General features: G+C 32.6%; 2 protein-coding genes across 2 annotated transcripts; one reads left to right on the top strand and one right to left on the bottom strand.

Moving 5' to 3' along the window:
• Positions 1-4,591: 4,591 nt before the first annotated feature.
• LOC134683635 (toll-like receptor 3) lies at positions 4,592-7,060 on the bottom strand. Its single transcript, XM_063542946.1, has one exon. The coding sequence runs from the start codon at positions 7,058-7,060 to the stop codon at positions 4,592-4,594; it is 2,469 nt and encodes an 822-aa protein (XP_063399016.1).
• Positions 7,061-17,086: 10,026 nt separating this feature from the next.
• On the top strand, positions 17,087-18,349 carry LOC134683636 (toll-like receptor 4). Its single transcript, XM_063542947.1, has one exon. It carries the CDS (start codon positions 17,087-17,089, stop codon positions 18,347-18,349), a length of 1,263 nt encoding a protein of 420 aa, XP_063399017.1.
• The last annotated feature ends 462 nt before the right edge of the window (positions 18,350-18,811 follow it).

An 18,811-nucleotide genomic window follows, 5' to 3' on the forward strand; every position in this document is an offset into this window, starting at 1 on the left:
CGTTAGTTGTCTTATTTGAATGTTGTTACAATTTCGATTTCGGGAATATGCGGTTTTGTCTTTGCTAATTGTTGAAAACCGTATGGTACCTGTAGCTTTTAAAATTTCTGTGTCATTTGGTCTCTTGATGAAAGTTGTATCATTGGCAATCAAGTCACATCATCTTTTTGTAATGCCACAGATACTAGGAAACTTGTGATACATGTATGTATTTGTTGTTATCAATGTTGCAGAATGTTATATATGATATAATATAAATGCCAGCAATGTAATTTTTGAGCAGGTGCTCAAACGCATACTGGTAATATCGATATACATTGATTCTGCCAAAATTCAAAAGATGAACCATTATAAATATTAAAGACTGTAAAACAGGTGTTACAATAACTCAATGATAAAATATCAATCAGAAATCTTTGTGGTGGAACAAACATCATGATAAAGATCTTAAACAGCTGAACACACCGTGATCTTATAACTTGTTAAAATTCATCTAGTAATTAACAGCAAGTTAGAGGTCTATAGAAATTATGTGATTAGGAATAAAAAATGGTAATGAAGGCTATATATCTAATATAAGAAAAAAACCATAAGTTAATTAGTACGGATTATCTAAAAATATATCGATCTCAAAGGTGATGCGATAGTGCGTGATAGTTCAAGAAACGATGGAGCTGCTAAATGGCGAAAAATATGTCCAGAAGCCAATTACCGTCTGATCAGTCAGGACAATGAATATGTTGACTGTATATGTCTTTTTAGTTGCACAAAATGTGATTAAGTATTGCTGCATTAATATCTTTTCCTATTGTGTTTGTTTAAAGCTTGTAAATTTCTAGTAAGAATGTTTTTAAATTTCACATTATGAGACCTAAAACAGTTGATTGTAAGGTATGTGTTAAGTTTATTTTTTAAGGCTGTATGGCGACCCAATGATAAGATTTTAACCGTGTCATCTCAACTCTGGTTTTTCATTGTCTGAATTGAAGTTATTCCTAATTTTATTATTTTCAATTGAAGTATCTAATTCAACGAGAAAACCCTGATTTCTTTAGTTTGTCTTCAAAATTAATATTTGATTTATATTATAAAATTAGACAGGCTATCATTTTGACTACATACAAATCATCAATGACAATTGGATCAATATAGTTGGGAGGTCAATAGATAAAAGAGCTTTTAAAACCCATCTGATCCCCTAAACGACGTACAAAAAAAGGTAAGGCTACAAAATCTTTTGTGTTCCATACAATTCAATATTTTAAAAATATGACAAATCATAAAATCATCATAAAAATGACACTACTAGGCTGTTGTTCACACTTGAAAATACCTCGTTACGAAAACTTTCTGTTTTAAACACTGAATTTAAGCACACTCTTCCTCCATATATGAATATGTTGTTAACTTGTCTTATCAGCAATATAATATTTTCTGCAATGGTGTATTCTTTAATAAAATCATACAATTGAAAATTCAAGTTGGTAGCACTGCAGCTGCAAGTTTATATATTCAAGTCGGTTAGTAATAATTCAATAATCAAAGGTGTGTAAATAACAATTGAGTAAATGTCATATATATAATTATATCTAGAAATAATTTCGTATGATCAAATACATGTTTAAATTGTGTAACAAACATAATTGTTAGAGAAAAAGTACAAAAATGCACAATGATAAGATAAGTATGGTCATAGGAATGTAACAGATTGAATAAAACAAAGACATATGTTAACTATAAAAATTACCAAATCCTCCGGTATCACAATGCTGGTTATTTTGTAAGGTAACACAGAAGCTATTATTTAAAAGTCGACAATAAAAGCACTGTGGTGTCCTGCTTTTTCAATATATATAATCCATTTCAAAAGTTGTTTTTTTTAATTTTACCTCCTTTAGTTTTGGATAATATGCAAACCATCTAAAATATCGCAGCCATTTATATGGGTACTCTATGGTTCAGGTATTTTCAAAATAGTATTCATAAGAACCTTTGCTTGATTTCAAAAAGAAAACATAATCATCACACAAAGAATCCACTCCAAATGTCTCGTTTTTTCTACATCCATAACCCATATTTTTGACTTTTTCGGTAATTTACTTTGTTTATTAACAGAGCAGTAGAAAATAAACTTACCGAAAGCTATTACAAAAATGTATCTTAATTGCATAAATATGTGTCTCCCGTCTTTTTCTCCTTTTAACCGACCTAACAACTATTCTCACAACTATAGACAGTGTATAATATACAAACACATTTATTATAGTTTAAACATATTTATTTATAGTGGATTGGGAAACAAGTTTTGCAACTTATATTAATCCCTTTCCACTTTGCGGGTGCGAGTGCTGCCTTGTAGCGGCATTAGCCTACTCTTTTTCGAAATCTACAAGGGTGTCTTTAACGTGCAAGAGATGTGGCTCTCTCTTAAAACGGGCCAGCCATTTATCGTCCCCGTCCGACGGACTATCATCGTTTCCTCAAGACCATACTCGCAAATGGTGTCAAGGGAGAGCCGAAAATTGAGTTCCTGAAATTTTCATCCCAAACGGGAATCGAACCAGGAACCACATTTATAATACCTTCTCAGAATAGTTTTGAATGTTCTATGCATAAATTAGTACATTGTGGTTTAATATTTATATGTAAACACAATTTGAAAAACTTCAAAGAATGTATGCCTGCAGTGTTAAAGCTAACCCCAAGACTACCATGCTCATTAGTCATATTTTTTTTAAGTACGACCTAATTAGGTTGTCTTCGGTTTAAATAAAATTATTAGATATTTAGATATGCCATTCTTTATTATGCATTTTTGTTCACAAATGGTTGTCAATAAAATGCAATTTTATGCGCCTGTCATACAAGTATGAAGTTTAGCTAAGTATACAGTTAGGTTAATCCACTATTTCCGACATTCGAAACTGGTTGTACCAAGTCAGGCATATGGCAATTGTTATCCATTCGTTTGATGTGTTTGAGCTTGATTATGGTATTTGCTGAGGGACTTTCCGTTTTGATTTTTGATCGGAGTTCGGTAAATTTTTTTTAACAGTTTACTGTGATCTAAATTTCTTAACTTTTCATACAGCTCAATCTTACACTCACACAGAGTACATGGTTATGATGACTGTTCATAATAATATTCTGTTCATAATGTAAAAAAAAACACCAATAATCTAGACTTTGAATCGCCAGATGTAAAGCAAGCAATAATCAACCGATCGCCGAGCTAAAACACATGCAACTACCAGAGAAACAGTTACAATATATTTATTATTTTTCATTATGGTTGGTTGTTACACAAAATAAAATAAAAAAATATAAAGGAAAAAATATTAACATTTTTGATAATGATATACGTAGAGTAACTGTTTACATATTTGTAAAATTTGACAATTTTGTTTTGTAAATGTCGGATCCATTTGTCTATTTGAACATTTTTTTACGTTTAAGCTATAACAAAAACATAATTGATATAGTAATTATAATTACCCGAGAGAGCTTGGGTATATTTTCAAAGCTGGAAAATTAAATTGGCGAGAGAAATAACTAAACACAAGTGAAGGAAAATCAAAAATACGGATATCTATATTATTTGTAATAAAACAATTTGTCTCTAGCAGCGTGTGTTCTAAAATCTCATTTCATGTAGTATTTTTCTCCAAATGAAGCTACTGTCATCTTTTATAAAACAAATATTATATTGAATAGTTTGTTGCATATTGTAAGCAACTATAAATTACAAAATGAAGAAAGCGCAATAACTCCAGTTTGTATTTACATATATGTTGTCGAGAGCCCGGATAGCGTATCAATTATTTGTTTGATAATGTAATGGATATTCAATATTTCTCTTTTTGAATCAGCATTTTGTAACATTCAATGGTACTAATTGTTATGCATCGGGAGTATTTTACAAAATCAATACCTCTTCGCTTATGTTCGAAGCCATAAACATATAGTGTAAAACGAAATGTGTTGGTAATGCAATAACATCTTTGTACGACTAATAGGTTCAAAGCAGAACCGATGTTTGGATGTGCGACGATTTGCCATATGAATGAATGTTAAAAAAAAACTACGTCGAATATATATATAATTAGGGTTGGACATATAAACATTATTTATTTGGCGCTGATAGTCATAAGTGAAGGTCGGGGTCATGTTCCACTGTTCTTGATACATTGTCATTCGGTGCTTTATCTATTTGCAAAATGTTAAAATCTTGATCAAAATTAAATATTCAAAACCGTGAGAGTTGTCCTAGTGTATTAGTCTTAGATAAATTAAATACAATATACAAAAATTACAAAGCAAACATACAAGTTTTTATTTTCAAATCAAAGATTGTTAATGGCACAACAAAGGAGAGGAGGAAAACTAAAGACTGAGCCACATGAAACTCAACAAAAACAAAGGTTAATGTGTAGCCCCGATTTGGGTTTTTTTCAATCATCTAATAATAACTTTGAAACAGGGGTATACTACTGTTGCCTTTATCTATAATAGCAATCTGGTATCATGAAGCCATTGTATTGCAAATTGAATGTATTTTATGGATATTGAATTTGATTTTTTATAAAGTGGTTTACTGGTAAGAAACAGAGCCATCTGTGAGAAACATTGATAACTTCCTCCATGTATCATCCAAAGTGTCCGGATCTTTAGGCCATTGAATAAGATAAGCATAATTCCAAATAAAGGAGAACTCTATTGGAATATCAGTTATTGTTATATCTTTTGTGATGACTATAATGCGCTCCAGATTGTTTGTTATCTTCTCATATTTTGCTCTGTCGAGTTCAAACAAGCAATCATGGGAGGACTTAAATTCAGGCGTGATGACAAATATTATACATCGGCTTTTTTCGATACTCGCTGCCTCGATATCTGCTAGACTCGTGCCACTTAAAAAATCTCGATCTTTTATGCACATTGTCAGTCCCCACTCATCCTCAAGTTTTGGTATTAACACATCTTTAATCCAAACAACAACCTCTCCTTCATATGACACATAAACATCATATTGGTAACTCTTCCGGACTTTACGTTCCACTGTACGGCGAATTATTCCATAGATCGAGAATAAAATCTTCCATCTCTTACTATATACCACAAGCAGTAAAGCTACCGTGACAAATGTAGATAATAGTGATGACGCAAAAGTTAACCACATTGTACTCTTACAGTCCGCAAATAAGTCATATAAAGAATTGTACGCAATAAGTGTATCAATAACTGTTCCATTAGATAACTTACATATATATGATCGGCTGTCAAGGTTTACTTTGGTTGTTTGAATCCACCTTATGAAGTCAATAGTATCACAGTTGCATTCAAATGCATTACCATCGAGATTTAATGTCATTCCATGAATTTCTTGCATTCGATCTGCCCAGTTTGTAATAGTAGAACTTACACGTGTGAGTAGATTGTTTCTAACATCAAGTGTGTTTATGTAAGAATGACCAATTAATTGTATCGGTACAGACGGAAGTAGGTTTTGGCTTAAGTACAGATATGTCAAATTCGTCATTGGCTTTAACAGCTCATCTGTAAAATACCAAATGTCATTTTGGGATATATCTAATGACACCAGAGAAGCTAGATCTTTGAAAAATCGATCACCGTACTTTCTTATCCCATTATTTATGTGCGCGTTTTTCAGAACAATACTTTTCAAACTACTATTTTGAAATTTTTTTAATTCATGCCAAGCAAAATCGTACCTCGTTCCGGCGGAAATAAAAGTTGTAAGTTGAATATTAGGAATAGACATGAACAAAGTTGTATTCGAATAAGATATATCTAGAAATTTAAGGTTGTTATTTTTTGGAACTATCAACCATACTGCAGGTACGGTGTTTAGTACTGTATAACTAATGTCTAATTTTTCCAGTGATGTGGGTAAAAATACGTAACTTGCATCGGCACTTAATAAACTCATATTTGACGTTACTGATTTCTTCATATTATAGTTAACAGCGTTAAATGAATAATCTAAATATTTCAATCGCATAGCTTTTTTAAAGAAGAAATTAATCTCATCACGTTTTTCCAAGTTATAAAGCACAAACCTGTTTCCTTTGAATGAAAGATGACGTAAACATTCAGGGCGATCAAATGAGAACAAAGATCCAGGTTCGTAATCAACTATTCCATTCTCAGATAAATCTAGATTTTCTACGCAAATTGTTTTCATATGCTTGATTATATCGGATGTGATTGTTAAAGAGAAAGGGAGTTCACTGCTATCTCTCATTGGGTAACTTACACGACCAAAATTTATTGCCGTCATGTTTGCATAACGATATGGGTTCAAAAGTTGCAGTGCTGGCATCAAATGCATAAATGTTCCAGAAAAATCTATAACTTGAAGATTTGGGAACGGAAGCAAAGCATCAACTTCAGTAGTCACAAAATATAACAAACAATTTCTAAGAGTAAGAACTTCTAAGGAAGAGGGAAATCTCTGAAACGTTTTATTTTCAAGACGTTTTAAATAACAAGATTGAAAGTGTAATTCTTTCAGGTTATATAATCGACTGAATCCACTTCCGAATTGAGACAAAGGCATCATGTCAATTGCTAAGAAAGACAACTCCCGCAGAACACTAATTGCATGATCGGGATAATCAAAACGTGTATCCTTATATGAGTGTTTCATATTATAACTTATATCCAATGTCGTTAAATTTTGAATTGAAAGAAACAACTCTGCTGAATAATCCTGAGATAAATCAAGCATATTATGAGACATGTTTAGCACAGACAGTTTGCTTAATCCTTGAAAAGCTTTTCTAGACAGCGAGTTCAGTTTATTGTTTGTCAAATTGAGTACTTGTAGATCTGTATAGTTCAAAAAGGAATTAGTTTCAACTTCACATATCTCATTAAAACTCAGATCTAATACGTTGATATTACGCGGTATATTTTGAGGTATAGACGTCAGTCCACTGTTATTACAATACGCTATCGTTACTTTCTCATTAGAATCGTATTGTATATCGCATTCAAATAACCTAGGTAATTCAGCACACTGCACAACAAAACACATTACTGAATAAACTACACTTTTCATCATATTTTTATCTGAAAATCAAAGCCAGTTATGTAAACCGTTTTTGTTAATTATTAATATCGTTAGTACTTGCCACTTTATATCCAACAAATACAGTTCAATAAATGGATGTAGTTAAATTAATATTCATAAAAAATCAGCTATTCATTCGCCTAAATTTAAAGTTCAAGTTATAGAACTTTCTTATTTTAACTCGTTTACATGGTGAACCTAAAACCAAAAAAAGGTTAAAAAAAACGTAGATTATTTAAATTCGTCAATCGAAAACAAACTAAAAATTACCATGAAAAAAACCACCATACAATGATCATTACATAGAAAACGAAAGACTGAGGAAACGGAGCAGACCTCAGAATTAGCGATAACCACATGTATTATGGTAGCCATGTCCTTCTTCTTATGTTGTGTGACTCATGATAAGTTTAATACTGCATATTCTACGTTCTTAAAGAATCCGCTAGTCAAGTTTAAACCTTACTTTTCATAGCTGCAATGCATGGTATTTAAGTAGTTTTTCAGTTATGATTACACTTCGAGTATTCTGTTTTTGATAGTGATGTCTATATTCATAAAAGCGTGAATAGTTATGCTTTAGTATTTTTTGTTTTAAAATTTCTTTGTATCAGTAACATCTTCCCTTTGATATTACTTCCTTTTTTGAAGATGTGACAAGGATTTGATACTCGTAAATGCAGTCTTTTAAAACAAAAAGAAGATGTGGTATGATTGTCAATGAGACAGCTTTCACCAGACACTACATGACACAGAAATTAACAACTTCATATCACGGTACTACCTTTAACAATAAGCAAAGACTAGGCTGCATTGTCAGCTATAAAAAGGCCCAGAAATAACAACTGTAAAACAATCTTGTCTTTCCGCCTCAATTTATTAATGAAATACACGATTCTCTATTCTTACACCCAAACAACTATCATGGCATGTTTCACACTTAAAAGAATAGTACGCACTAAATCATTTCATAAGCTCGGAATACCTAGTTGACTCGCTTGATATTCTTGCTAATAAAGTCAGTATCAAGAAATCAAGATAAAACATTCATTACTGTATATTCTGTATATATAATTTACAGATCTAACATTGTTTGGTTGATGTTTAGACGAGTTGTATAGACATAATGTACATAGCCATGTATCACCATCCTTGATGGCGATCCGATGGATAAATCTGTTGTAGAGTTTTCACTGACTCGGACGTATTTATAAATATAATTATTTTCTGCGACTGTATCTTACATTGATTTGTAGGATCCTTTACTATAGCTAATTGAGCTGATCTGTAACAATAACATCTCCATGCCTTATACATCATGTACTGTAGTACGACGCTAGATTAAAACTGACGAGGAAAGGTAACGCACGGCCACCGGAAGCTTTGTTATTGTAGAGCACATTTGGTCGTGTGATCTAGCGGGACGGCTGCAGTGCAGGCGATTTGGTGTCATGATAGTACAGTAGCATGGGTTCGAATCCCGGCGAGGGAAGAACACAAAATTTGCGAAAGCAAATTTACAGATCTAACATTGTTGGGTTGATGTTTGGACGAGTTGTATATACATAATAATGTACACAGCCATGTATCACCATCCTTGATGGCGATCCGAAGAATAAATCTGTTATAGAGCTGTCACTGACTCAGACGTACTTGTATATATATATATATATATACAACTCGTCTAAACATCAACCCAACAATGTTAGATCTGTAAATTTGCTTTCGCAAATTTTTGGTTCTTCCCTAGCCGGGATTCGAACCCATGCTACTGTGATATCGTGACACCAAATCGCCTGCACTGCAGCCGTCCCGCTAGACCACACGACCACCTGGGCTCTCATAAAAAGAGCTTTCGGTGGCCATATGTTACCTTTCCACGTCAGTTTTAATCTAGCGGCGTACTACAGTACATGATATATAAGGCATGAAGATGTTATTGTAACAGATCAGCTAAATTATCTATAGTAAAGGATCCTACAAATTAATGTAAGATACAGTCACAGAAAATAATCTGTAACAATAACATCTTCATGCCTTATATATCATGTACTGTAGTACGCCGCTAGATTAAAACTGACGTGGAAAGGTAACATATGGCCACCGAAAGCTCTTTTTATGAGAGCCCAGGTGGTCGTGTGGTCTAGCGGGACGGCTGCAGTGCAGGCGATTTGGTGTCACGATATCACAGTAGCATGGGTTCGAATCCCGGCGAGGGAAGAACCAAAAATTTGCGAAAGCAAATTTACAGATCTAACATTGTTGGGTTGATGTTTAGACGAGTTGTATATACATTATGTACACAGCCATGTATCACCATCATTGATGGCGATCCGATGGATACATCTGTTGTAGGGTTGTCACTGACTCAGACGTACTTATATATATATATATATATATTTAGACCCTTCTACAACGAATTTGTTTTACATGCACATGTATAAAAATTGCGGTTTTTATCCAACGCAATCATAGGTTTGAACGTAGTTTTCAATTTAGACTTGTTTATATTTTTTCGTTTGAGCTTAAATCATATTTTCCATCCGGTTAATATGATTCGTTCATCCTATATTGACTCCTAAAATTCAAAAATCTATCTTAAATTGAAGGTAAATTATATGGTCTTGCATATGTGGCAACTGTTGTGTTCTCATGTCAGTACAAAAGCAGTGATACATCTAAGTCCTATTATGAAGGTCATATTTGAAATAAATTAAGACATGAATATGGCAAAGTTAAATGGAACAAATCAGTCGTCCAACAACCAATCTATCATTGTAAGCCCTCAACACGAATTATAGTACGGGTTAAGCGCTATACAAAACGGCAACGATTAAGAGTTGTTTTTCTAGATACTATCTTATAATCATTAATAAAACCAACAGTAGTATACCGCTGTTCGAAGGTCATAAATCGATAGAGAGAAAACAAATCCGGGTTACAAACTAAAACTGAGGGAAACACATCAAATATCAGGGGAAAACAACGAACCAACAAACAAACTAAAGTGCAAAACAACAACAAACGACCATGCAACACACACACAGAAACGAACTATAAGATAACAATTGCCATTTTTCTGAAATAGTACATGGGATTGTAAGAGAAAAAGAAGGTGAGTTAAGCCCGGTTTTGTAGCTAGCAAAACTTCTCTCTGTTATGGCAATGTTACAATAAACACTACAATGACAATATTACATGACAGGACTTCATTACAAATAAATGTAAGAACATAAACATGCCGCTGTCCAAGAATTTTGCAAATCCAAGATAGTTAAAGAAATTTATCAACATTTTTAAAAGTTTTAAGCATAGGGTGAATGTTATGTTAACTGGCTGAAAAACTGCATTCATTTATAAGAAAATAATGGATAAACAGGATCTCTCTGTACAATAATTAATTATAGATACTATCTTGAACAAAGTTTTGTCCAAGGTTGGTGCAAAATCAGGATAGTTGGGGAAATCATTAAACGTCTATGTCTACAAAAGTCACTTACAAAAGGGATGCAAAGGTATTTTACACATGAGTCGCAGACTCGACAAACAGTTACAATGTATAATTTTCTTATCGAAATCCTTTTTCTTTCTTAAAGTTATACAAAACAGTTTCCTTTTTGCTTTTTTGTTTATTTGTTAATCGCTTATAGATAGGTAGAAGCTTTCAACCGAAAGATATTGTGATGATTGAATAGAAAAATGAGACTAAAGATACTAAGGAAGTATTTAAAAATTTAAAAAACCTGAGAGGAACTAACAACGTCATAGGAGTATTTAACCACAGCTTCTGATTTAACTTCGTCTCTTTATCAAGGTCTTTAATTTCTTTCAAAAAGGTCTGATATTTTTTTAGTAATTAGAGATTTACATTAAACAGTGAAAGGTACAATTACAAAATCTGATATCGAAACTTTACCTATGCAAATATTTGTCTGTTAACTTCCTGATATGCAATAGATGCGTTTGTCATCTCACGATATTGGTAATGTGTTACGACATTCAAGATTTTGTTACCTTTTAACAAAGATGTAAATACTATTCTCAAATTGATGATAAAGCTGATTGAATAAAAAAGATCAGGGTTGCGTTCAATATTGAAAAAATAATCCTATAGGTCAAACTTAATCCTAAGGGAAAACAAAATATCCTACAGGACAAAATGTGTCCTAAGGGAGACAAAACATCTCACAGGACAAAATAATTCCCTTAGGAGAAAAAATATCCTAAGGGACAGTTGTTTCTGACAAAAAGTCGTTCATGGTAATCCTATAGGATAAAAAAAAATCCTTTCGGATTAAAAATTTATTTTGAAAATCCTCATCCGATAGGATTTATATGTCCCAAAGGATATTTAAAATATCCTAAGGGATTATGACTTTATCCTATAGGATTTCATAAAATCCTGTAGGATGTTTAAATATCCTATGGGAGAAAAAAATATCCTACCGGATTTGGTCACTGTTTTCACTCCAGTTGCCGAACCGGGCGAGCCTCATTAATTTTTTTTGTATTGTTTTATTTATCCCCAGAGGTATACTATTGCCAAATTTGATGATTCTACGACAAAATAAAGTGTGGTTCCAATTTGCACTTATGAAAAGTGCAAATTAATGCAAGAACATGTTCTTAACACAAAGGTAAGATATCAGATCTTAAATTATTTTTAATGCGAGCGACACATGATACACACATCGGTTAATAAAAGGGGAATATTTCACTTTCAACTTCCTTATGTTTCTTTATTTGCTGTGTCACCATGTATAGTTCATTGTATTATGTACATGGAATAACCATAAACCATAGATTAACCGATTTGGGGGAATTCAAAATTAATTTCATAATGCGAAATTTATATATTTGAAACCGTATGAATTTTTTTTTTCAAAAAAAGATTTACTGATTAGCAATCATATAACTCCTTTTGATATAGGAAATTACGAATGAACAATGATCAATTATCAGTTTCATTTTGCAATTGTTTTTCTATTCAATTGTTTTAATTTCAGTGGATTCTTCTTTTATTTTTAATCATCCATTGTATTTTTTTTTTATTATTCTCTTTTTTGATAATTTATCTATGTCTATGTATTTAGCATGGCTCGGTATATCAACATCCAAACCATATTTCTAACAGGTTTATTTGATACATGTTCGATTTAAAAAAAAAAGTGTAATCTTACATTCAAAACGGAAGACTTTTTAAGATAGTGTTATCGATTACTAGAACTCAGGACGAAAATATATATCACGTTTAACAAGTCGAGAACTTTAGATTTCCTGATGTCAGAATATATTTGCATAGTAATTTCCTAAACACGGCCTTGAAAAATTAACCAATCGACTTAATGAACCACAATGCATTGTGGGCTACTACGAAATCGTTACCACTGTCAACTAATATAATGTTTGGGACTTTCAAAATAGATGGACTTTTTTTGCGAATATTTTAATTGTAAAATATATAACATTAAAAAAAGTATTGTTTACGGGCTAAACGATTCGACTTTCATTTTCGCCTTGTAAAAGTAGTTGAACAAGATGTTTTCATTGTTATGCATTGTACCTGTGCAAATATTTACAGCGTGAAGCAGAAAAAAATTTAGATGAATTGAGCATGATAGCTTATTTGGGCAATTTTATGCTCTAGAGAAAAAAATGTAACTCGTCCGTGGCCGCGACTAACATGTCCGTAGACACGACTTGCTTGTCCATGGCCATAAAATACAAATTTTACAAATAGAAAAATCTGGCAATCAAAAATCTGTTTAGTATACATAAGTATTGGTGCATTGCTATACCTTAATGTGACCTACCAAATTAGACTATTTCCCGGATTTGTTATCACATAAGCAACACGACGGATGCCACATGTTGAGCAGGATCTGATTACCCTTCAGGAGCACCTGGGATCACCTCTAGCTTTAGGTGGGGTTTGTGTTGTTTATTCTTTAGTTTTTTATGTTGTGTCATGTGTACTATTGTTTTTGTTTTTGTTTTTAATTTTTAACCATGACGCTTTCGGTTTATTTTCAATTTATGAGTTTGATTGTTCCTTTGGTAACTTTCGTCCCTCTTTTAAAGATAACCCGGTGTGCTGCTATTCCGGATCACGACTGTTTTATTTTTTTTATCGTCTGTGCATATTGAAAAGTTCTTTTTAAGGCAAATTTTGCAAAACAGAGGGTAAATAATAAATTAATATTAACCGACATTAACCTTAGTCCAGTGGTTGTCGTTTTTTGATATGGTTCATAAATAGTAAAATCACACATATACTGAACTCCGAGGAAAACTCAAAACGGAAATTCCATAATTAAATAGTAAAATCAAAAGCTCAAACACATCAAACAAAGGGATGATAACTGTCATATTCTGGACTTCGTACGGACATTTTCTGTCGTAGAATATGGTGGATTTAACCTGGTTTTATAGCTTGCTGAACGTTTAATTTGTATTACAGTCAAATTCAATTCCATTACATTGACTACGATGAGTAAACAAAACAAACAGACGTAATAGGTACAAATGTCAAATATAGATATATAACAGTCAATATTGTGTGATAAATAAAGGCAACAGTAGTATACCGATGTTAAAAAATCATAAATCGATAGAGAAAAAAACAAATCCGGGTAACAAATTAAAACTGAGGGAAACGTATCAAATATAAGAGAGAATTACGACACAACAGAGACACAACACCGAAATATAACACACAGAGAAACGAACTATAATGTAACAATGGCCATTTTCCTGACTTGGTACAGGGCATTTTATGAAAAAATGGTGGGTTGAACCTGGTTTTAGGGCATGCCGAACCTCCCGCTTTAATGATAGTGTCAATTATAACATTGGAATTACAACACTACACGACAGGGTTACAATAAATAAACAGATAAATGAAAGAAAATATAGGACAGAGAAACAAACGAATAATAGCCATCTCATGTTAACAAGTTAACAAAATAATTGTATAGACCAGACATGCGCTACGTCCACACAAAACTATGCTCAAGTTTAAAAAGTTTGAAAGCAATAACAACTACCAAGTTAAAGATCTCCGAGGACTAAAAGTTCTAAAAAGTTGTGAGGCCAGGGTTATCCGCCTGGGACAAAACATCATTACTATCAAGAATAATACATAGTTTTGCAAACAGTAAATGTTATAAAATGACAATGTAATAGATATACATGATTAAACTGATGTGGTGACTAGCTATAGAAAAAAAAACCCGAATAAATAACAAAATCACAGCCCTGTTGGCAATAGTCAATGCAACGCCGAAAGTGACGTTATATATAAATTTCTGAAACGTCTTCCGAAAATTAAGAGAATTTGGATGAAATTCAAGATTAGATTTATATGACTCATCTAATTTATATTAATAACAGTGAAAATTATAATACTAATTAATATTTAATTGAAGCAGTATTAATTAAATAATTAATTGTATTATCTAGTTTTGTGGTTGTTTCTTCTGATCAAACTGCAAACCAAATATATAGTGTAAATTTCGTTGATTCAAAGTTGAATCTACCAAATGAACTGGATGAGTAGTTATCCCCCAATACAACACAATAATACAACAGAACAAATACTTTCTACAACAACAAACTTTTAAACATTTGTAAAAATTCGATGAAAACAACAAACACGACATCAAAACCCAACAAATTAGTTTGGGATTGATAAGTACCATGCCACGTCTTAACTGTAAATCAATACGAATTCACACTCATAAAAACAGTCACATTCGGGAATAAGTCACGTTCGGTATTCATTTTAATAATAAACAAATATGTAACAAAGAAAAACAAAAAGGCATAGAATAGAAATTAAAAAGTTGATAAAAGAGGGACGAAAGATATCAAAGGGACAGTCAAACACATAAATCTAAAATAAACTGACAACGGCCAAAAATGAAAAAGACAAACAGACAAACAATAGTACACATGACACAACATAGAAAACTAAAGAATAAACAACACGAACCCTACCAAAAACTAGGGGTGATCTCAGGTGCTCCGAAAGGGTAAGCAGATCATGGTCCACATGTGGCACCCGTCATGTTGCTTATGATATAACAAATCCGGTAAAAAGTCTAATTCGGTAGGTCACATTCATGAAAGGGAAAGGGATTGTAGTTACGACGAAAGGAACATATCCGATATCATTTGTGAAATGTTTATTCCATAACGGTCAAACAACTCGTGATGGTGTCCGAGTGTTACACACAAAAACGATGGCTTTATCTGCGGGGACAACAACATATTTGTCATGGAGGTAGGATATGTGTTTTGCAACATTTGGGTCTTTAAAGATTGACGTAGCATGGGCATTTATAGACCCATTCAGATTCTTAATTCCGATTTGTATCAACGACCTCATTGCCTTAATCCATTCGGAAAGAGTGTCTACGTCTTCCTTTTCGCGCTTAGTCCATTGCCTGGCATAATACGCTACTGAATCCATCAAAATTTTAAAGTTGTATTTCCAATTGATGGATTTAGGCTCACGATTTTGCGGACCTTTCAATAACACATTTTGTAGAGAAGTGTTATTAACAATGTTGAGCTCACCGGTAATAAGTTTTTTCCTTGATGCGTGCAAAAGTGCTGTCATTACTTTACTGTGTTTAAATATGTAACCTAACACCTATCTGTGTATAGTGAACTACGATAAAAACTACGGAGAATTTCTTAACATGTAGTATATCACGAAGGTATTTCAGATATTTAGGTCACAATATGGAGAGGATTATAAATTTTTCAGTATTAATTATTATCATCATCTGTAATGAATTCGTGCATGCATCAGTCTGCAATATCAAATATGAATTTAAGGAAAATGAGGAAGTAAAAATAGCAGATTGTAAAAACAAAGGACTAACTTTTATACCTCAGGATTTACCGGGAGATATTAAAGTTTTAGATATGAGTTTTAATCTGTTACGAATGATTGGGAACAATTCTTTTGTTAATTATAAATATTTGGAAGAACTTTTCTTTAGACAAAATCAACTTGCCTATTTATCTAACAAATCATTTCAAGGACTACGCGAACTTACAATACTGGACATGTCTGAAAATATACTTAATCTTTCTAACATTTATTCTGCAGAACTTTTTCATCCAATAAAAAACTTGACAAAATTGGATATCAGGAGAAATATGCCTCAACCGATAGATTTTGTTACGGATTTTAATTATCCTGATCATGCATTCAGTATTCTGACGGAGTTGTCTTTCTTAGGACTCGATATTATGCCTTTGCCACACTTTGGAGGTGGATTCGGTCAAATAAAAACCATAAAAGAAATAGACTTCGACTCATGTTATTTAGTTCGCTTGTCAAATAAAACCTTTGAAAAGTTTTCGCCGTCTATAGAACAGCTAACTCTCAGAAATTGTCGATTGCACTTTGTAGCTACAGAAGACAACGCATTGTTACCGTTTCCGAACCTCCGTGTGATAGATTTTTCTGGAACGTTCATGCATTTGAAGCACGCATTGCAGCTGTTACACCCATACCGTAATGCCACTATTACGACAATAAACTTTGGTCATGTGAGTGACGTTAGTATAGACAGTGCCGATATACCGTATGTTCTGACAATTACAGCGGACATAATGAAGAACCTGAAAACAATTTGTGTAGAAAATCTAGATTTTTCAGAAAATGGAATAGTTGATTATGAGCCTGGATCTTTGCTTTCCTTCGATCACCCGAAATGTTTACGACATATTTCCTTTAAAGGGAACAGGTTTTTGCTTTTTAGCGAAAAGAATCTAAATGAGATACAATTTTTTTTTTGTAATACTGTTAGATTGAAATCGTTCGACTATTCATATAATGCTGTCAACTATGAGATGAAAATTTCAGATACTTCAAATTCAGATTTAAATTGTTCATTTCACAGTTGTGTGATATTACCAAAGTCACTTGAAAAAATAGATCTTAGTTACACAATAGCAAATACGTTTCCAAAAATGTATTTGATAGTTCCTAAAAATAACAGCCTTATATATGTCGATGTATCTTATTCAAATACAAATCTTGCCATACTTATTCTTCAAATTCGACTGGAAACATTTATTTCTAATGGTGGAGATTATTCATTTGCATGGAATCAATTAAAACGTTCTCCGTATAACACTCTAAAAAAGATTGTATGGAAAAAAGCTGACCTAGATATTGCCATAAGACTATACGGAAACCAGTTCTTCAAAGATACTAGATCTATCGAGTATATGGATATATCTGAAAATGATATTTGGTATTTTCCGGACGACTTATTAAATCCAATGCCAAACTTGACATATCTCTATTTTAGTAAAAATTCATTTCAGTCTATTCCGGTACAACTGAGCGAACATAACAAGGTAAAAATGCTGGACGTAAGGAAGAATCGATTAACAAGTGTGAGCTCAGCTATCAGAGACTGGGCAGATAAGATGCAAGAACTGCATGGAATGACGTTAAAGATCACTGATAATGCATTTGAGTGCAATTGTGACACTATAGACTTTATAAGGTGGATTCAGACTACAAAAGTCAATCTTGACAGCCGATCATATAAATGTCAATTGTCTAACGGCACAATTATCGATACACTTATAGCGTACAACTCTTTATATGACTTGTTTGCAGACTGTAAGAATACTATGTGGTTAACTTTTGCATCAACATTATTATCTACAACCATAACGATCTCAATGTTACTTTTAGCCTATCACAAGAGATGGAAAATCATCTTCTCTATATATGGAGTAATTCGCCGTGTTGTTGAGCACAAAGTCTGGAGAATTTACAAATATGACGTGTATATATCATATGAAGGAGATATTGTCATTTGGATTAAAAATGTACTAATACCAAAACTTGAAGAGGAATGGGGGCTGACAATGTGTATAAAAGATAGAGATTTTTTACCTGGACCGAGTCAAGCAGACAACGAGGCAGAGAGCATTCAAAACAGCAGGTCAATTATATTTCTGATCACGCCCGAATTCCTATCGTCACATGATTACATGTTCGAACTTGACAGGGCAAAATATGAAAGAATTACAAAAAATCTGGAGCGTATCATTATTATTACAAAAGATATAACAATTACTGATATTCCTGTAGAGTTTTCGTACATTTGGAACTATGCATTTATTATACAATGGCCGAAAAGTCTAGAGGACTTGGATGGTACTTGGAGGAAACTGAGGATGTTGCTTACAGATGGCTTGATTACAAACATTTAACTTACTTAATAGAAATAATAAGGTCAATGTATATACCATCAAAGTTCATTATAAAACATTTTCAAATTCGCTTACAGTTTTCGATCTGTGTAACGTCAAAGGAAATTTAACAGATGCTATATTGATGCATGTGCTTTCATTTCAATGATATTTCGTCAGAGTTTTTCTCAAAGTTTAAATAATCCATCTTTGGAACATTACGACGTCAGTATCAATTGTGTTAATAAACCTCTTCTAGAATTATCCGACTAAATCCGTGAACGTTTCTTGATTGTTAAGTATATGTAACAGTTTTTCGCCATTTATGAGATTTCTTCACATTTCCAGAACTGAAAACGCAGTTATTATTCAGAAAATATTTAGAAAAGATGAAAACCATTGTTTAACCTTCAAACTTTTCATTGATGCTTACTATAAGAACAATATGTGGAACAACTTACATGTTTTTATATTGCATTCTAT

The sequence above is a fragment of the Mytilus trossulus genome, chromosome 9 (genome assembly GCF_036588685.1).
Source record: "Mytilus trossulus isolate FHL-02 chromosome 9, PNRI_Mtr1.1.1.hap1, whole genome shotgun sequence".
Lineage (NCBI taxonomy): Eukaryota > Metazoa > Mollusca > Bivalvia > Mytilida > Mytilidae > Mytilus > Mytilus trossulus.